We start from the raw sequence: 22046 nt of genomic DNA on the forward strand, positions 1-22046 counted from the left end.
TTGACACAACACTCTCCCTAACTGATATAACCCTCGCGAGATAAGACGAAAGGGGGAGAGAAGCCCACTCTCTCGCGAGAAGAGGGGGGCGTCGGCGGAAACTAAGAAATGGCCCCCTAGGCGCCCCGGACCCAGCTGGTGGGCGGAGCCAGGGCGAAGCCCGCCCTCCGCCGGCTCCCTTCCCCACCCCCTCGCCCTGAGGTGCGGGCCGCAGGTGCGGGCGGCCGGATCCTCGGGTTCCTGCCGAAAGTACAGGTTTGTGCTTTTTCAGCCTCGGGAAGGCGCTCGGCCCGGTTTTCGGAGGGGGCGGGGAGGGGCCTGAGGCTTGCGGCCCCGCCCCCTTCTCCGGCTCGCCCCCGGGCGGGTCGGTCAGCCTCCAGCTCCGGCCGGCTCGGGGCCGCGTCCCCCGGGCCGCTCGGCGACCGAGGCCCGAGCTCCTGCTCGCAGGTGTCGGCGTGCGGCCCCTGGGCACGGCCTGCTTCGGCCCCATGGTGGGTTTCGGGGCCAACCGGCGGGCCGGCCGCCTGCCGTCCTTCGTTCTGGTGGTGCTGCTGGTGGTGATTGTCGCCCTGGCCTTCAACTACTGGAGCATCTCCTCCCGCCACGTCCTGCTTCAGGAAGAAGTGGCCGAGCTGCAGAGCCAGGTCCAGCGGACCGAGGTGGCCCGCGGGCGCCTGGAGAAGCGCAATTCCGACCTCTTGCTCCTAGTGGACTCGCACAAGAAGCAGATCGACCTGAAGGAGGCTGACTATGGCCGTCTCAGCAGCCGGCTGCAGGCGAGGGAAGGCCTGGGGAAGAGATGCGAGGATGACAAGGTAAGGACGAGCCCTGTCCCTTCAACGCCCATGGCTGCTTCCAGCTTCTGGAGGGGCGGGGGAGCGGTCTTGGCTCCCAGCGACTGCCTTGTGTCTTCCAGGATTACAGCCTGGAGGCGCCCCTTAAGGCCACCGGCCTTATTTGATAGAAATTTCCAGGTTTGTCACTGTCCAATTCCCGATCAGTCTCTGCGGACGAAACTGGCCTTGAGTTCTGTTTCTCATGAGTGGCCTGCTTGTGGATGCCGCCTTTTCTCCGAGCTCAGATGCTGAGCTGGCAGTAGTAATCATGTGGCCGGCTTCCGTTCACAGAAGGACAGATTGGAAACTGCCAGGCTTGATATGGATCTTGTTGCCTCTTCCTTATGTCTTGCACCCCGATCAGTATTAATTTAAAGGAGATTTTCTCTAACTTGTCTGTTCAAGGTGGTCACCATTTGTATTGTCAAAGCAGCAAGACTTTCCTTAAATCTAAATAAAGCGATGGATTAAAGAATTAGCTGTTAATGCCTTTTGTGATAAATTAGGCTAGATGGGAGCCATAGATGAGCTGCGTTTGTGACTTGAAGGTAGTAATTCAAAATTAGGTACTCAATTTGAATTGTTAATGAAATTAGTCAAAAGGGTAGAATCTAAAAATATGTTCCAAATAGAATTTCATGCCAGCGTCCTCGTTATTGTTGAAATAAAAATGAAATTTTGTATGCCTAAGTAGCTATTAGATTTGGTGTTTTATGTAGATGTATGCTATACAGTGTTTTATATGGAAAAGTTTAAAGCTGAATGTAACTGTCTGCTACTAAATTGTCTTTGTTCTTACTAGCATATCTGGGAGCTCTATATTTGTTTATGACTTATGCAACTTCTGTTGGTATAACAATCTTAAAAATTTCTGGATGAGTTAGGTAAATACCTCCTTTTTTGGGCCTTCCTTTGGTAACCTTCACATTGTTTTGTGTGTGTGTGTGTGTTTCTATTGTAATTACAGTTTTTTAATATCAAAATCATATATAATAAATAATTAAAAATTAAAATCTCCAGAAGTTTCCAACTTTCTTATTGTCTACCAGCCTCTACCTTCCAATTTCATGAAGCTTGAGACCCACCAGTGTTTTTCCAGAAATGCCTTTTCATCCTATATAATATAGATAGACATTCATGAGTGACAAGAGATAGCAGATTTATACACATACTACATGATGAATTCTTCAGATTGAAAAGTTCTCTTGGGTGGAGGCAGATACTAATGAAATTATTAGAATGTTCAGATAAGTCTTTGGACTTGGAACTTGGAACCTTTATGCATTATTATTCACATTCCTCTTACCTCCAATTCAAAAAGATAAGTATGTCTTTTGGGGGCCATACCCAGCAGTGCTCAGGGCTTACTTCTGGCTCTGCACTAAGGGATTGCTCCTGGAAGGCTCCAAGGACTGTGTGGGGTGCCAGTGATTAAACTAGAGTTGGCCATATTCAAGGCAAGCACCCTGTTTTACAATTGCTCCAGCTCCAAGATAAATCTTTTCTAGTACTTTATATTCCAATTGTTTTGTTGTTGTTGTTTTCAGTAGGTTATCACGCTAAGTTTAAATCAGGTATGAATTTGTTCCCTGTACTAAATTTTTTTTTTGTTATTCCGTGTAATCCCTTCTCCCAACTAACACAATGTTTGTTTTCCCTTTTATACTTTTACTGCTAAACTCCAAATGTTGGTTTAGAAATGTTTTATCAATTTCTTCTTTAAACCCTAATAATGCCAGTCTTTTCTGTCTGCCATCCTTTCTTTCCTACTTTACTAAAGCTATTCCCATGAAAAGCCCAAGTGACAGTTTTCCTTGTTATATCCCCCACCCCCCCAAATTTTATACTCAGGATCTTCTCCTGGCAGTACTCAGCTTTTCACTTTACTGTCTCAGAAGTTTGCTTTAGTTTATTGTCTTTAGCTTCTTGGAAACTCTCTGGTTTCTTGTTTCTGTTATGCTGCACTTGATACTGTATTCTCTATTTTATTACTCCCTCCCTTCTTTTCCTTTCCTTTTGTCTCGCTGCTGCTGCTGCTGCTGCTGCTGCTGCTGCTGCTGCTGCTGCTGCTGCTGCTGCTACTGCATGACTGAGGCTAACACCCCATGCCTGCTGTTTGGTTGGTTGTTTGTTGGGGTCTCACTTTTTCAGTTGTGGTGCTCATAGGGATATTGCACTTCCCGGCCTTGTGCTCACATAACTTTTGGGTTGTGGTGCTTGCCCAGGGTCACATGCCTTCAGTTGAGGGACCTGGTTGTGGTGGTGTAGGAAATCACCGTAGCACTGGGGATTACAGTGGAGCTTCCACACACAAACAGCAGAGCCCTTGGCTGGGACTCACTCAACCTCCATAGCAGCACCAGGGATGAAATTCTTTGCACCGAGCCATCTCCCAGGACCTCTGTCCTACCTCCTTTTAATATTTTTTAATTTGGGGGCCATACCTGGCAGTGCTCAGGGCTTACTCCTGTCTCAGCATTAAGGAATCATTTCTCCTGCCCATCTCCTACCTTCTTTACTATATTCTTCAAAGGATTCCCGCCCCCGCCTCTAGCCACCTCATAATAAACTGTTTTGGAACCTCTGTTTTACCTTTAGAATAGTGCTTTTCGAGGTGATGTTAAACAGAATTTTAGGAATTGTTGACAAACAAATAGAAAGACTTACCTTTTGTGGGAGGGAACTGTTAAATAGTTTTAGTGTATCCTCTTGAAGTTCAGAAATGCTTCTGGGGGTTGGGGGAAAGAGGGCTCAAAGGCCTGGAGTGCATGCTTCATATCTGCGAGCCCCAGGTTTGATCCCTGGAACTATGCATGGTCCCTTAAGCACTATAGAGTGTTCCCACCTTCTCAGAAAAAAAAAATGCAATAAAATACCTGCTTGTGGGGCCAGAGAGATAGTACAGCCTGTAGGGTGTTTGCCTTGCATGCAGTAGACCTGAGTTCATTCTCCAGCACCTCATATGATATCCTGAGCACCTCCAGGATTGATCCCTGAGGGCTGAGCCAGGAGTAACCTCTGAGCATCACTGGGTGTTGCCCCTAAACTAAAATAAATAAATAAAATGGCTGCTTGTATAGGATAGAGAAATCTGTCAGTATGGAAATTTAGAATGATTTAGTGTTTAAGTTAATTTGAATACAGATTTCCATTATTATGGCTTACCTGTTATGATGGTTCAAAAGGAATGTAGAATTTAGCAAAGCACACTGATTTGGGAAATGTCCTACTTGTCTTGACTACCTTTTGTTTGGCTAATATTCTGTGCACCTGGCTCACAGATTTGTGTCTCTTTAATATCAATTTTATATTTTGACCTAATGTTCTAGGCATGCTTGCTCTTAGGATTCGTGAGGAGGAGCTAAGCTACTAATAGAAAGGGTTGTCCTTTTTTAAATTTATTTTTGGGTTACACCTGGAAATGAGCAGGACTATTCCTGTCTCTGTGCTCAGAGATCACTCCTGGTGGTTCTGGGGATGTGGAAGAACCATATGCTCTGCTGAGGATCCAGCTTGGGTCAGTGACATGCAAGGCAAGCACCTTACACCCTATATAATCTCTCTGACCCCTTAATAAGGGTCTAGATCATCTAAAGATGAAATTTGTCTATCAAATGTTTCTGATTTGTATTAGTCCCTCGATATCTGGAAAAATATTGGTAAATCACACATTCCAAGCTTTGAAGATTACAGATATAATTTAGTTTCTACTTGTGATTTTTAGGGCAGGTTATTTAACTACTTGGACCTGTTTCCTCATCCGTAAAATGGAGATCATAAGCTAACCTTGGTTTTGTACAGATCTGAAATCACATTTTTGTTAAGAAGGATCAAGCTTCACACAGAACAAGTCAAGTTGTAGCAAAAACAGCCTTGAAACTTTGTTTTGCAACAGATTGAAAAATCCCTCTGGGTGTGGGGCCAGAGAAATGGTATAGTGGGTAGGGCATTTGCCTTGGACCTGGGTTCAATTCTCTGTGTCTCATATGTTCCCCCTGATCCCCTCCAGGAGTGATCCCTGAGTGCAGAGCCAGGACTAAACCCTGAGCACTGCAGGTGTGCCCCCCTACCCCCCAAGAAATTCCTCTGAGGATGATAGTGTTGGAGAAAGTAAATTGCTGGCTTGGGAGTTTTGCGAGGTAGCTCAAAGGGCTAGCGTGCATGCTCTGCATGTGAGTGCCCTGGGTTCTATCCCTGACACCACACAGACCCTTGAAAACCAAGCTGGGCATCGATGGTCCCTTCCCCCTGCCCCTGTACCACTGGGTATGGCCCCCAAACAAGCAGACTATTAAAAATAGCTCCTCTACTTTAAAATAGACTTGCTCAGGTTAATGTCTCCTGAGCAGTAGGCTCTATCTTTCCAAGTTTTATCTGTAGCTTATCGTAGTGGTGGTCTCCATACGCTTACTCTTTGTGTTTGGAGGCAAACACTATTTAGTTTGGTATACATTCTTCCCTAGGATACGAAGTCCCCAGTCTAATTATTAGAAAGCAACAGAGAAACTCATCTTGAAGATCAATCTAAAATATACCTGACTGATACTCTTCAAAAAAAGTTAATATTGAAAAGATGGCCTCTCCCAGATAATGCTGCTTCTGCATATTATATTTGAAATCAAGGCAATCAGAGGCTAGGAGAGTTAACTAAGGATTGACTGAGGCATTGAAAGCACCAAATAGAATATTGTAATAGAATATTGACACTTGTTTTGTGGGATTGAAATTTTTCTTGTTTAAACTAAACAAATTGAGATTTCCTTAATTACAGCTTACTATTCAACTATTTGAGAAAAGTTGAGTCCTAACTATTCAACTTCCATTGCTAAGTTAGTGTCTGAGGTTAAATCTTAGAAGTTTTCAAGGAAATGTGGGTAATGACACTAAATATGCCTGAGATTTTGGGAATCCTGAGTGGTCCTTACCTTAACATTTGTGATTGCATGCCTAATTAAGCATTTCCTTCAGAACCTTTTGGAAACCAGGATCCTTTGGAGGCATCACCCCTGTAAGCCCTTTACTTCCAGTTTTATGTACCCAAGGTCCCACTGTCCTTACTGAATTGCCTTAGGTGGAATATATGCATAGAGGGTATTGACACACAGTCCCTCTTCAGGCAATCTTCTATTTTATTTAAATCAACTTTTATTTGAGAACATTTTTAGACCTGTGAATCATTGCAAAAATATTGCAGAGAATTTTCTTTTTGTGGTATCACATGCAGTGCCAAGGATTGATCCCAGGGCTCCTGTGTGGAAAGCATGTGCTCCAGTCCTTGGATCCATCACCCTGCCCTAGAAAAAGGTAGAAACTAGAAGTTTCATCTTAGAGTAGTGTAGTATATTTATCACAATTAATGAGTGAATTTTGATAAATTGTTTATAACTAAAGCCCTTATTTCAGATTTCCTCAGTTTTCCCCTCATGTTTTTCTGTTGTGTTGTTCTAGGGTCTTATCCAGCCTTATGTTTTGTCTTAGTTTCTTTAAAGACTCCTTTTAATTGTGACAGTTTTCAGATTTTATCTTTACATTTATGTAGATTACCAGTCAGATGTTTTGTAGAATGGCCCTCAAATGAGATTTGTCTAATGCTTTTCTCAAGATAAGACTGGGTTTATAGTTTTTGGGTGGAAAAACACAAAGGTAAAAGTGTCATTCTGATTGTATCATATCTGAAAGTGACTTAAAACTGATGTCAACCTTGATCATCTGCATTGAAGGTAATGTTTGTCAGATTTCTTCACTGTAAAGTATTTTTCTCCCTTCTATGCTCTGCTTTTTGAAGAAATTTATTATGTGCAGCCACACCTATAAGTAGGAAGTTACGCTTTATCTTATTAAGGATAAGGTATCTTCGTAAATTTTGTAACTTATTATACATAGACTTTTCTCTCTTTTTTCCCATTTATTGATTTATTTAATCCTTCATTAATACCAGTAAAACTACTATATATTTATTTTATAGTTTTTGGTTATAATCCAATAATGCTATATTTTGTTGCTCAAAATTGTTTCTGCTTTGGTTATTGGGAAGCTCTTTCAATTGATTCTTTGTTACCCTTGGGCAAAATACATTGTGACATGCCATTTCCTCACTTTTTCCTACTAGGGTATTTCAAGGTTCATTTGTATATTTCCTTTTGGTCCTAGAATCTTTTGCCATTTGTCTAAGTAAAGTTGATTCCTTTTATTGGATAATGGTAGTAGAGACAAGATCTAGGTACTAAGATGTGCTCATTGCTATTGTCAGGCTGCCTTTGAATATCTAGGAATCTCTGCGTCACAGGAGTGAGAATGGTGATATTGTATATCTAACAATTTATTATTCTTGCCAGTCATTTATAATCTATTACTTGACTGTCAGAGCACATAAATTCTTTAAGGAAGCTAAAATCACCCATATCAGTGTCTAAGGAAATTGAAATAAACCTCACTTCCTTGAGGTTCCTCAAAATATATCTTGTTTTTTGTCTTCTCCCTAAAGGATTCTATCAGAGGGAGGGGACCTTTCGTGACTTAAAACCACAGAAATTGACATACTGGAGTCTCCCAATACCAAGGTTCAAGTGCCAGTAGGTTGGTTTCTGGGGCATATCTCTTGACTTGCAGGCTATCCTCTACCAGCTTTCTCTTCACCTCCTATTTCTTTTGAGCATATTCTTTCCTTTGTGCATCTCTTCCTCTTCTTGGTACAGTTTTAGTGGATTGGGATTGAGTCTTATTAGCATCATTTTTAATTTAGTTGACTTTTTTATAATCATTTTTCTGTTATAGTTTATGTAATTGGATTAGAATGGTATTATAATGGTCTACCCAGTTAGTGCATACTGTCACCCATGAACTCAGCCCATGCACTCCTGGATCCCCCGGGAGTGATCCCCTGACTGCAGAGCCAGGAGTAAGTCCTGAGTACCACTCCTCAATGCTTAGATGTATTTGCCACATAGTAAAGAAGAGAAACATTTGATAAGTGTCATAATTTATATTTTATTATTTTTACTACTTCCTTATTTCTGTCCCACCTCCAGGAAACGGGGCTCTTAATATTCCTGCCAAGATCCAGTCACAACTTCAGCCTATCTGTCTTTTTTCTCCTGACTTTTTTTCTTTCGTTTCCTGGTCTATTTCTAGTTAAACTTAGTTAATTCTTCCTGTGTTTGACTTATTCTCTGCAGCCTACTTTTTCCACTGTAATTTGAGAATCAGTCTTTATGGGTTGAATGTATTACACAAAATAATATTTTCTTTCTCTGCCTTGTAATTTAGCCAAGTTCTAACTATGTGTTAATTGCTACTTCAAATTATTCATAAATCATGCAAAACTCATTCCACCACTCCATGGCTATATTCCTTTCTACCTTGATCCCTCTAATAATGTTATGCAACCATTATTAAGACTGACATTCAAAACTTTAGTATTATATTTGATTCTTTCACTGTCTCATATTCACTCGTTCACGTGCCTAGGAGCGATAGTACAGATGCTAGGGTACTTGCCTTGCTTGTGTCTGACCTGAGTTTGATACCCTGCATCCCAGTAAGGTCCCCTGAACCTCACCAGAAGTGATTCCTTAGTACAGAGCCAGGAATAAGCCCTGAGTGTGGCCCCAAACAAACAAAACTCCAGGGAATGGAGACATAGTAGAAGGCAGGTGCTTACCGTGCATGTGAGTGACGAAGGTTTGATTCCTGGCACCTGATATGGTCCGCGAAATCCTGCCAGGAATGATCTTTGAGTTCAGAGCCAGAAGTAAGCCTTAAGCAAGCTTAGGGATGTGCACCCCCCCCCAAATTTTTTTTTTTCTGAACACTGATTGTAGAATACAGAATTGTATTTTTAGAGGAAGCCTTCCTAACTAATCTTTTTATCATAAAAGGTAAAAGGTAAAGGCCCTCCCGTTGATCGTCGATTTGCTCGAGCGGGCCCAGTAACGTCTCCATTGGAGACTTTGTTGTTACTGTGTCTGGCATATCAAATACTCTCCGTAGCTTGCCGGGCTCTCTGGGAGGGGCGGAGGAATCGAACTCGGGTCAGCCATGTTGGCCACTTGGAAGGCGAACGCCCTACCGCTGTGCTATCACTCCAGCCCCTTTTTATCATGGTTTATATTATTTCTTTCAGTCAGTTCTCCCCCTTTAAGCAAACTTGGTATTTCCTCTCTGAGTGGCTAAATCACTCACTGCATTGAGTTAGAATCTTGCTGTCTAACCTTGAAGGTTCTCCATGAAGTGGTTCCATCAACCTTTGTGTTCAGTCTCAAACTGTATTCGTAAAAGGTGTTTGCCTTTCTTTTGCCTCTCCGCCTGCCTTTATATTTCATGTTAATTTGCTTCTATACCTTTATTACTTCCACTTGGTTCTTAGCCCCTGCCTCTTTCTGTGCATCTGTTATAACAGTCTTTTCACCAATTTCTATTCCACATAAAACTTCCTGGAACTTCTTACCAGGAACATGTATTTTCTTACTTATATTCTATCTATCTATCTATCTATCTATCTATCTATCTATCTATCTATCTATCTCTATCTTGTTTGAGCCACATTATTTTGTTTTTCATTTCTTACTAATAGCTTTATGCATTGACCTTTTCTGCCCAGTAAAATCTTAAGTTACTTGAGGGAGGATCATACTTAGTTTTCCCTTATAAGTTACTGATAGCCCTAAGTGCTAAAACCAGTGAACTGTTAGCTGGATTATGGAGTAAGTATCTTAACTCAATCAATATTGTATGTTCTTAAGAAGAGAAATGTGGGCTGGAGTGATAGCACAGCGGGTAGGGCATTTGCCTGGCACGCGGCCGACCCGGGTTCGATGCCTGACATCCCATATGGTCTCCCCAGTACCGCCAGGAGTAATTCCTGAGTGTAGAGCCAGGAGTAACTGAGCATCACTGCGTGTGACCACCCAAAAAGGAAAAAAAAAAGAGAAAAATGTTGGACATTGATATGAAAAAGATACAAGAAAGAAGGCCACATGAAGTTGGAGGCTTTGAATGGAATAATTTATGTATAAGCCTAAAATAGCATCAAGGATTGCCAACAGCCACTGGAAGCCAAGATAGTGGCAAAGGAGGATCCTCCCCGAAGCCTTCAGAGCGAGAGAGAGAGAGAGAGAGAGAGAGAGAGAGAGAGAGAGAAAGAGAGAATAGCCCTAAAGACAACTTAATTTTTGACTACTAGCCTTCAGAATTATGATGGAATAAGTTTTGTTTGCTTTTGGACACAGTTTGTGTTATAACTTGTAAAGACAATGCTGGCAAAGAAAATATTGAGTAAATATGCTTACAGACTTTTTTGTTTTAAGAAGCTGAGGAACTGGAGCTATAGTACACTGGGTAGGGTGTTTGCCTTGCACATGACCCACCCGAGTTCAATCTTCAGCATCCTATATGGGCCCCCACGTACCACCAAGAGCAATTCCTGAGTGCAGAGCCAGGAGTAACCCCTGAGCATCACTGGTGTGGCCCCCAAACAAAAACAAAAAAGAAGCTGATAAACCAATTCTGTATGTGTATGTAAAACAAAAATTAAGTTGGAGGACTAATTCTCCCTGATTTAAAAACTTATAAAGACATTGTAGGGCCGGAGATATAGTATGGTGGGATAGACACTTGCCTTGCAGGCAGCCCACCTGGTTACAAGTCCCAGCATCATATATGGCCTCCTGACTCTGACAGGAGAGATTCCTGAGTGTAGAGCCAGGAGTAATCCCTGAACATAGCCAAATGTGGCCCCCATAAAATCTCCCTTGAAAGACATAGTAATCAAGAGAGTGTAGTATTAATTTTTCTATTACTCAGCTGAACATGGTTACAGTACAGATACATAGCCATTTGAATTTTGATAACACTAATTCAGGGCCATAGAGGTAGTATAGTGGGTGGGGTGTTTGCCTTGCACTCCATATGATCCTTCTAGCCTGCCAGGACTAATCTCTGAGCACAGAGCCAGGTGTAGCCCTGAACACACCTAGGTGTGGTTCCCAAAACAAAACAAATCCACTAAGGCAATTTAATAAGGAAAGATGTTGAAACAGCTGGATATTGGGAATAGGTTTGGGACTTTGGATTTTTGCATCACACCCAGTGGTATTGAGCTTCTATCCTGGCTTCTCTACTCGGGGTCACTCCTGGCAATATTTGAGGGTTAATATGTGGGGCCAGGGATTCAACCATGGTCAGCCACATGTAGAGTAAGTGGCTTACCACTCTGTGCTGCTTCTCTACCCCCAATAACTGGATATCTTTATGGGGAGTATTTCCTGAGTATAGTACCAGGAGTGAGCATCACAGTGTGACCAAAATATGGGGGGGGGGGGGGGAAAAAAGAAAATTCAAATGAAAGCCACAATGAAACACTACTGTACACTCATTAAAGTGACTAATATTAAAGTTTGACAATACAAGTACTATTGTGGATATAAAGTAACTAACTACACCTGTATATTCTTGGTAACTGTATAAAATGATAGGACACTGCAAGTTAGTGAAATGTTTGTTATATGAAACCCAATAAGCAACAATACTGTAAAACCACAGTGCAGAATACACACACAGCACACACACACAGCATACACACACATACAATACACACACAGCATACACACACAATACACACACACACATATAACTTCAGAAGAAGGCTGGTGGATAAGAGACAAATCGGGGTGGAAGGGCATTAGTGGAGGGAATTGGACACTGGTGAAAGAATCAGTGTTGAGTTATTGTATGCCTGAAATCCAATCATGAATATTTTTTAACTTTACAGTGGCTAAATTTTAAAAAATTCTATGACGATTTTGGAAAATTGAGCAGTTTCATATAAAATTAAATATAGATCTTCCCAGCCATTTCACCTCTAGGTATTTATCCAAGAAAAAATCAAACATGGCCACACAAAGACTTATACGTAACTATCATATTAGTTATATTTACATGACTCCCGTCCCCCTCCTTCTTTCCCTAGCATTGCCATGTGTAGCCCTGGTAACCTCCCATACTGCTGGACCCAAGCATTAAACCTATTGATAGTATCCTTGTTGTTATCACTGTCACTGTCCTGTTGCTCATCGATTTGCTTGAGTGGTCCCAGTAACGGCTCCATTGTGATGATTGTTACTGTGTTTGGCATATCGAACACGTCATGGGGAGCCTGCTAGGCTTTGCTGTGCAGGCGGGACTCTCAGTAGCTTGCCGGGCTCTCCAAGAGTATCCTTATTAGAGGCCCTTAATTTCCTGAGTGTTGTTTGAAAGGTTCCCTTCAAAAGTAAACACTTTAGAGGGCTGGTGAGGTAGTACAAGGCACTTGCCTTGCATGCATCTGACCTTGGTTCAGTCCCATTACAGTTGGTTCCCTGAGCGTTGTCAGGAGTGATCCCTGAGTACTGCTTGATGTGACCCCACGTGTGTGTGTGTGTGTGTGTGTGTGTGTGTATACTTTATTATTACATAATCTAGGACTGGAGTGATAGCACAGCTGTAGGGCGTTTGCCTTGCGCGCAGCTAGCCCAGCAGAGCCAGGTTCGATTCCTCCGCCCCTCTCGGAGAGCCTGGCAAGCTACCCTGAGTATTCAATATGCCAAACACAGTAACAACAAGTCTCAAAATGGAGATGTTACTGGGCCTGCTCAAGCAATTCGATGAACAACGGGATGACAGTGACAGTGAATCTAGGAAAAAGCAGTCTAATGTATAATGATAGAAATTAGAGAGGAGGGATGACAAGTGGAAACTTTGAGTCATTAATAAAAGATGCCATATCTAGGGGCTGGAGAAATAGCTTAACAGGCAGGAGAGCATGTTTTGCATGCAGGATGCCCAGGTTTGATCTCAGGTTATGGTCCCCTGTATACCACAAGGAATGATCTTCAAGCATCAAGCCCCTGCACACTGCCTGGTATTGTCCAAAACAAGGACAGAATCACCAACTTGTTTGTATGCTTAAATAGATGCATGAAAATTATACTTCAATGAGATTGTTAAATATAAAAGCTATGGGAACCAGAGAGATAGTACAGCAAATAGGATGCTTGTCTTGCAGGTGGCCAACCCAGGTTTGATTCCTAGCACCCCGCCAGGAGTGAGTGTAGAGCCAGAAGTAAGCCCTGAGCACCTCTAGGTGTGGCCTCCAAACAAAACAACCCCCCCAGTATATAGATATATATATGTGTGTGTATTTATTATATATAAGATAAATTTTGTAAATAAAACCAAAACACACAAATACAAATTGTGTGAAGAAACTACCACTCAATTATTTTGAGTAGTTACTTTTAACAGCCTGCAAATATTTTTTTCAATTTGACTTCAACTATCAAATATTATCTTTTTCTCTTTAGCTTTCTTTACTCCATATACTGAAATTTTAGATTGTCTAACTCTTCATGCTTTCCCCATTCTGTGCTTTGAAATATATAGTGCCCTAAATCTGGAACCTTTTAAATTTTTTCTAAGTTTTTTATTTCTCCAAGCCTCTCTCCATTCTTTACCTCACTAAAGCCTAATCTTTTTTTAGTACTCAGTTAAGACTTTCTCAAGAACATCTTTTTCTAAATTCCTATGCTAGGTTAGGGCTTCCCCTCATAATTTCTGCTCAATTGAATGCGCCATAATCATGCATGCTCTGTCTATCTCATTCACTGAGTATTCACAGCATGTAGCATAAGAACTGACCTAAAATGGAAGCACAAACATATCTGATGAATAAAGAAATTAAACCAAGGCTTGGGGAGATAGCTTGACGAATTGAACATATGCTTTGTTTGCAGGAGGCCTGAATTCAGTCCCTGACACCACCAGGAGCAGTCCTCAAACAGAGTTGGAAGTAGCCCTTTAGCACCACAGGGTGTGACTCAAACCCTTCCTCCCATTTATAAAAGAAAATGGGAAAGAGATGAACAAGGAGGGTATGTAAATCATTGAGTGTAGAGGCGAGAGAAAGTAGGTGTTAATGAAATTAAGGAAGAAAAGTTTCATGGAGGAAGTTAGGAAATTAGCAGTATGAAATGCACATGTAGTTAAGGGGTTGAAGCAACAGTACAATGGTCAGGGCACTTGGCTTGCACACAGACACCCCAGATTCCATCCTCTTCACCCCTTGTGATCATCCAAGCACTGCCTAGAGTGATCCCTGAATGCAGAACCAGGAGTAAGCTGCTAACCTGGGTGTGATCCTTAGCGCCCCAATGGTATCCTAGCACTGCCTGGATTGATCCCTGAGTGCAGAGCCAAAAGTAAGCCCAGAGCACCTCTAGAGGTGTCTCAAAAACAAACCCAAAAACACACACACAAAGAGTTAAATTTAAGAGTGAAAGCTTCTAGTTAGTTATTTAGTTCTTTATTTAAATTTGGGCCACACCCATTGGTGCTGGGGGGGGGGGCGGGGGTCACTCCTGGCTATGCTCCAAGAGCCATTAATGCTGGGAATCAAACCTGGACTTTTGTGTGCAAAGCATGTACTCTGACCCTTTAAACTATCTCTCTGGTCCTCAATTAGGTCTTTGTTACAGTAAACGTGTATTTTTTTAAGTGCCCCAACTTGAATTTAAGTTAATTATACAGAACTGGCATTGTAAAGTGAGATTAAATAATTTTAAATGGGAAAGACATTCTAGAAATAAGTTTTGAAGTCATTCCTAGAGGAAGCACCCAGTTTTACCAAAAAGAAAAAAATCAGAAGTGGCAGACAATTCTTGAAAAGCTTTGAGTCAACATTGTTCATAGGCAATGCCTGGCCAGGAAAAGTAGGACAAAAGAGAGAACTTTTAAAATGGGAGGGGCCAGAGAGATAGTATAGTGGTTAGGGCACTTACCTCCCATGAGGCCTGCCTGGGGTTGATCCCCAGCATCCCATATGGTCCCCCATGCACTGCCAGGGGAGTAATTTCTGAGTGCAGAGTCAGGAGTAACTCCTGAGCATTGCCAGGTATATCTCCCCACATCCCTCCCTCCACCCCACCGCAAAAAAGGTTTTTTAAAGGGAACCTAGTCTGTAGCACTCTGAGAAAATGAAATTACTCCAATGCCTATGCCTAGAGAGAATCTTGGGTTTTCAAAGGAAATGTTAATTCTCTGCTAACAGAGAGGGTCGAGGAAGAAGGGGACAAGAGCCAGGGATGTGGCTCCAGTGGTAGAGTGTATACCTCAGATGTTTGATTTCCAGGGTTCTGATCCCTGGCACTGCTACAAACATACATACATATATATGCATACATATCAATGAATAGTTTTCATCTGCAAAATACAGCTTTTGCTTAATGAAATTTCTTTGAGTATCTTTTTTTCTTTACTAAATCCTAGCTCTCATTTCTTAGTCCGTTTTATAGTCTCCACAGGAACTCATGTGTTTACTCTCTCCTTTAATGGGAATTTTTTTTAAAGGTGGGGAAATAAAAAGGATAGGGAGACAAAAAAATTCAAAATGGGACATGTGGACATGTTTCTAAAACCTTTCCTGCAAAGTAAATTCTCAATATATTTTTGTCAATTTAAGATTTTAAGAGAGTAATTCAAGACCAGATTTCAAGTTCAAGTATATCAATGTTACCAGAAAAGAAGGCAGCTAATATTATTAAAGTTGGTTTTTTTTTTTTTTTTTGCTTTTTTGGGTCACACCCAGCAATGCTCAGGAGTTACTCCTGGCTTTGCACTCAGGAATTACTCCTGGCAGTGCTTGGGGGACCATATGGGATGCCAGGGATTGAACCCGGGTCGGCCACATGCAAGGCAAACGCCCTACCCGCTGTGCTATCACTCCAGCCCCGGGCAGCTAATATTATTAAATATCAAAATCTACAGGACAGACTTTTATGTACTTAATTTTCTTTATTTTATGGTGAAGGAATAGCTTAAGAGAGGTAAGAGATTGATTGAATTCTAAGCTCAGGTATATTTGATTCCAAATACCAAGGAGCTCTTCCCAGAAATTAAAATGAGAAACACAACATTTATATGAATATTTATATAGATATGTATAAGTATATACATATCTATATAAACATTTTGTGTGTGTATGTGTGTGTGCGTGCCACACCCAGTAGTGCTCAGGGCATTCTTCTGGTTTTGTGCTCAGTTATTACTCCTGGTGGGCTTGGGGAAACCATAGCTGGTGCTGGGGATTGAACCTAGGTCGGCCTTGTGCTAGGCAAGCACTCTACTTGTTGTCGTATCTCTCCAGTCTGATAATTTATATATATATTAGAGATATATTAAAACATACAAAATTATATGAGTAGTTATCTAGCCAACACATCAAGTAAAAAATATATTTTTTTTTTTAGTTTTCGAGATCACACTGGGCGGAACACAGGGCTTACTCCTGAGTCTGTACTCAGGAATCACTCCATCAAATAACTTTTCAAATATTTGATATATATTCATTCTCTAGGGCTTTTGTGACAAAGCATTATAAACAAAGTCGCATAAAACAATAGAAATTTATCCTCTCACAGTTTGGGAGAAGACAATTCCAAAATTAAGGGTTGCGGGGGCTGGGCTCCAAAGTGATATATAACCTCAGGAGTTCTTTGTTTACTGACAGCAGAACTCAGCCTCTATTTGTGTGTTTCACATGACATTCTCTTCCTTAATTATATTTTTTCTTATAAGGACACCAGTAATATTGGATTAAGGGATACCCTAATCTAGCACTGACCTCATTTTTGGCTGATTGTATCTGCAGAGACCCAATTTTCAAGTAAGGAAATGGAATGAATGGCAGGTTTAATTAGGATTTTAACATATCTTTCTAGGAATTCAGCCTATAACAAATGTATGAGTCTATTTGGAATAAATTGAATCTTTAAAATATTGATTATCCTAATTTATGAATATTGTATGGGCTGGAGTAATAGCACAGCTGGTAGGCCATTTGCCTTGCACGCGACTGACCCAGGTTCAATTCCTCCGCCCCTCTCGGAGAACCTGGCAAGCTACCGAGAATATCCTGCCCACACAGCAGAGCCTGGCAAGCTATCCGTGATGTATTCAATATGCCAAAAACAGTAACAACAAATCTCACAATGGAGATGTTACTGGTGACCGCTTGAGCAAATTGATGAACAACGGGACAACAGTGCTACAGTATTATGTTCATTTTTTTAGGTATTCTTTAATTTCTTGCAGCATTTTATAATTTCAGTTATTTAAGACAAGATTTTTATCCCAAGTACTTCTCCTATTTAATATTATTAAAAAATAAAATTTTATTTTCCACTTGTAAAGGTAAAGGTAAAGGCCCTCCCGTTGATCGTCGATTTGCTCGAGCGGGCCCAGTAACATCTCCATTGGAGACTTTGTTGTTACTGTGTCTGGCATATCGAATACTCTCGGTAGCTTGCCGAGCTCTCCGAGAGGGGCAGAGGAATCGAACTCGGGTCGGCCATGTTGGCTGCTTGTAAGGCGAACGCCCTACCCGCTGTGCTATCGCTCCAGCCTTTCCACTTGTAGTATGGTTTATAGAAATGCTATTGATTTTTGTGTAATTTACCTGTGTTAGGTCTCATATTAGTTCTGCTCTCTTTGGAGTCTGAAAAATTCTAAAACATTGATTCAAAAAAGCCACCAAACCTCATTACTAGTTGCTTGTTTCTTAGTAAATTTCTTAGCATTCTCTCTGTACACAATTAAACCATCTGCAAATAAGGACATTTCTCCTCTTTCCATTTTGCTGCTTCTTATTATTTTTTTCCTTACCATATGGTATTGGCTAGAACCTCCAGTGTAATCTTAAGCAGAAGTGGTGAGATTGGAAATCTTTGTAGAATATAAATTTACAAAATTTAACACCTATTCAGGATTAAAACTCCCAGCAAAACAATATTTAAAAATCTCATAGCACAATAGTAACAGAAGCAACATTCTCAGCATCATAAGGCCTATCTTTTTGGGCCTATCTCTTAGAAGTCCATAGCTAATATAATGTTTTATTGATGATAGACTAAATGCTTTCTTGTAAGATTGGAAAACTGAAGAATTGTAATAAAATTAAACTTAAAAGCATTATTTTGATCTGCGGAGAAAGATGACCCAAAGTTTGTCCTTAGTACCACATGCTTCCCCCCACCCCAGCACTGTCTGGTGTAGCCCTGGAGGTACGTGAGCACCAGTGGGGTGGCCCTGGTGGTCCCCAACACTGTTGGACTGAAGCCACATTGTCTTACAGGGTCCATGTCTGAACTATCCTTGGAGAGAATGGAGTCTTCAGCTAAGCACAGTGTAATTGTTAACCAGGGCAATACCTGCCTCAGAGACCATTTTGTTTTGTTTTGGGGATTTTGGGACCACACAAGAAATATTCAGAAGCTGTTCCTAGCTTGGTGCTCAGCAGTGACCTCTCACAGCACTTGGGGAACCCTCATACTATCTCTCCTGCCCCATGTTTAAGATGTTTTTGAGGCTAGAGGCCACCTTTTTGTGTGTGTCTTTTAGTTAATCCTCTTTGGTGCTCAGAGGTTACGTCCTGTTTGATGTTTGTGGGTTGCTCCTAGCAGTATTTGGGGGGAACATGTGGTTCTGGAGGCTGAGTTCATATCTTTATTTGCCTAAAAGTTAGTCTTTAGTTCACACCAAGTTAATTCAGTTAATAAATGTATGAACATATCTACATTGGATCTATTTTTTTCTCCTTTTGGGCCACACCCAGCAGTGCCCAGGGCTTATTCCTGGCCCTGCACTCGGGGATCACTGTTGGCAGGGCACAGGGCACAGTATATGGTATGGAGAATTGAACCCAGATTGGCAACATGCAGTGAAAGCTCCCTAACCACTACTATATTTTCACTTTCTCCCTGGATCTGTTTTCCAGTGTAATTGTCTCCCAACCTTTGGTTTTGGTTTTTGCTTTGGTTTTGGGGCCACACCTGGAAGTGCTTAAGGATTACTTCTGGCTCTGAGCTCAGTGATCACTGCAGGGGATTCAGGGGACCATAAGGAATGCTGGGGATAGAACCTGGGTTTGGCTGCATGCAAGGCAAGCACCCTACCCACTGTATCTCTCCGGCCTCATATCTCCCAACTTTTTATTATGAATTTATTTATTTATTTTCTTCTTATATTTATTTATTGAATCACTGTGGAAAAAGTTACAAAGTTTTCAGGTTTAAATCTCGGTCATACAGTGATCAAACACCTTTCCCTTCGCCAGTACTCATTTTTCACCACCAAGAACCCTAATATACCCCCTCCCACCCATCCCAATGCCTGTAAGGCACATGATTTCTACTTAACTTTTCTCTACATTGATTACATTCATTATTTTGACAAAAGATGCACCATTATTGTTTAGAATTCCCTCCTCCCCCAACAATCAGAATTGCTGAAAAGGCATTGTGAAATACTTTGTTTTCTATAGCTGGTTATGAGAATCATATAATGATTTTTGATTTCTGCAAAGAGCCAGATAATTACGAGATTGGTTTCTTTCTTTCTTTCTTTCTTTTTTTTTTTTTTTACAAGATTGGTTTCTGTGTGTCTGGTGTATGGCTGTGCCCTAGAGCCACTCACGGGGGGCAACTCCTGACCTCAGTAGGACGTGAAGGACGAGCCAATACCAGCCCCCTTCCCATGAGACTGCCGTTCCCCCGTCACTGCTGGCTCATACCTGGCTTTCCTATAAGCTCTGAGGCATCGGCCACCTTGCTGCCGGGGGGGGGGGGGGCGCGGGGGGAGCGGGGGAAGGCAGAAGGGAGCAACACCCTTTCCCTCCTGGGGAGGCATGGCGCCATAGTTTAATGCATGGTCCATTCACTTTTCTGCCATAAGCTGCTGAGCTCTAGATTAAGTCCTTTTGCCTCTGGAGCCATGGCCGTGCCAGAGAGCCGCTCGTGGGGGGCAATTTATGACCTCGGTAGGGCGTGAAGGATGAGCAGGTACTGTCCCCCCTTCCCATGAGATTGCAGTTGCCCTGTCACTGCAGGCTCATGCCTGGCTTTCCTATAAGCTCTGAGGCGGCAGCCACCGTGTATCCGGTCCAGCTGCATTTCTGCCAAAAGCCGCTGGGTTTCAAGATTTCTTTCTGATTCTCTGGGATCTTGGCCGTTAATCAGCTTGATCAGGAGCCAGAGAGGCCGTTTGTAGGCAGCGACTCGGGGTCTCGTTGGGATGGGGAGGAAGGGCCGGTTCCACCCACATCCCGTGAGGCCCCGCATGTCTCGTCACTGCACCCAAACCTGACTGTCCAGTGGCTTCTGGAGGATGGCAGTCACCAGACCGCCAGGGGGAACAGGTCAAGGTACGAAACCTATTCCCACCTGGAGTGGCCCAGTGCCAGTAGCCTACTGCAGGAACAGGACGCATTTCTGCCAAAAGCCTTTGGGTTCCGATATTCGTTTCTGAGTCTCTGGGATCATGGCCGTTAACCAGTTCGATCAGGAACCAGAGAGGCCGTGCTTCCAATTATATAGCTGAGCTGGAGGTGGTTTGTGGGTGTGTCTCCCACATACCTAACTTTTGGCCGTTTACTTCTGTGGTAAACTTTGCCTCAAATTTTTGGGGTCTGGCCAAAGGCACAGCAGCAATTTTGGGGTATCTGAAAGTCTGACGGTGCCATATTATGAATTTATTGACTATAAAAATATAATTGAAACTTTGTAAACCCTTAGAGAGTTGATCCTATAGACTGTAAATAATTAATTATTGATTTAATTTTGTACTGGTTCATAAACCAAAGCATACATAAATATGTTTTAGAGTTACAATAGGTAGTATCCACATATATTCCTTTTCTAGAGGACATGATAAAATTCTAATGTAAAGTATTATTATCAAATAATTACCTTTCTTGCATTTTAGGATGTATCTTTGAAGTGTATCAGAGTACACCTAATTTGGTATTTTGTTTATTTAGAAACTCGAAGATATTTTTCAGATTGAGTTTAGTTTATTTTTGGATTTGGTTCCACACTCAGCAGTGCTCAGGGGCTCTGCACTTCAGAATAACCCCAGGCTGTGCAGGCAAGTGCCTAATCCCCATACTATGTCCCATGCCTATGATTTTGGTGGAGGGGAGTATGTATGAGCAGGAATGTTGTCTCCAATTCTCAGGACTTATTCCTGGCTTTGGGCTTAGGGATAATTCTTGGTGGTGCTCAGGTGTATGGTACCAAAGATTGAACCAGGGTGGACAGGCAAGCACCTTACCCTTTGTACTATCTTTCCAACCCAAGGGTTACATGTTTTTATTTATTTACTTATTTATTTTTTGCGGGGGAGGACATCTGGCAATGCTCAGTGCTTACTCCTAATTCTATACTCAGGGACTCCTGGTGGTACTCAGGGGATCTGGTGGGGTGCCAGAAGTCACTTGTATGCAAGGCAAGTCCCTTACCCACTGTACCATCTTTTCTAGCCCTGTACTTTAAAAAACTGCCCTAGTGAGTCTGAGCATCAGGCAGGTTAGGCAGTTATGTTATAGGGGATAGTAAAAACAATATGAGAATGAGATATAACTAGAAAAAACATGTCGATCAGGAGAAAGATGATTCAGAAACTAACTGTATCTTTAAAAATCCAGCTATATGTAACCTTTGGGATTAGTGGTTGTAGTTACATAGATTGCCCAAGAACAGGGCCTAATGAAAGTGAAGCACACGCAACTGAGCCATTTTCAAGGTCCCAGAATGAAAAGAGAAGCAGAGAAACTGAGCTGGTACAGCTGCCAAAATTAATTCAGAGTAGCCATGTGGGATGGAGAAAGCATTAAAAGGCTTCAGAAAGATGTGGTAGAAAAATAAAGATTGTTTTAAGTACTGGAGAAGGAAAGATTAGAGAAAAATAGATGAAGTACCTGGGGATGAAAGGGAGAGAGTGAGAGCAAGAGAGAGAGAGAGAGAGAGAGAGAGAGAGAGAAGAGAGAGAGAGATTTCAGGAAGGAGAGTAAACATTGTATGAAACTGACTTGGAAAAATTTAGAACTAAAATAGTCACCCCATTATCGATGGACTGCTAATCCTAAGAAAAACAAATTTGCTTTATTGTAGGAGAGGTAAAGCATAATTAGAATTATATACAAATGTGAATAAAGTACAACTTAAGGTAGAAGAAGAGCATGTATTTCAAAAGTAAGGAGCCTAAAAGCCTAGGGAGTAATTTGTGAAACACTTACTAAGTATTTATTGGTTTCAGGCAGTATGCCAGATACTGAACACACAAGGATGAATACAAGACACAGTATCCGTTGTGGAATTTTATTTATGATAAACCTTGGGAATGGAA

General features: G+C 41.8%; 1 protein-coding gene across 2 annotated transcripts in view; it reads left to right on the plus strand.

Annotated features, from left to right (window-relative positions):
• Positions 1-292: 292 nt before the first annotated feature.
• Positions 293-22046, plus strand: part of GOLM2 (golgi membrane protein 2) — an 85056-nt gene continuing 63302 nt past the window's right edge. For both annotated transcript variants that reach the window (XM_056133867.1, XM_056133868.1), the window contains exon 1: positions 293-815. In XM_056133867.1, the coding sequence (XP_055989842.1) occupies positions 489-815 (327 nt within the window). In that variant the 5' untranslated portion in view covers positions 293-488. The remainder of the gene's footprint in view (positions 816-22046) is intronic.

Source organism: Sorex fumeus, unplaced genomic scaffold, assembly GCF_029834395.1.
Source record: "Sorex fumeus unplaced genomic scaffold, SorFum_2.1 ptg000098l, whole genome shotgun sequence".
Lineage (NCBI taxonomy): Eukaryota > Metazoa > Chordata > Mammalia > Eulipotyphla > Soricidae > Sorex > Sorex fumeus.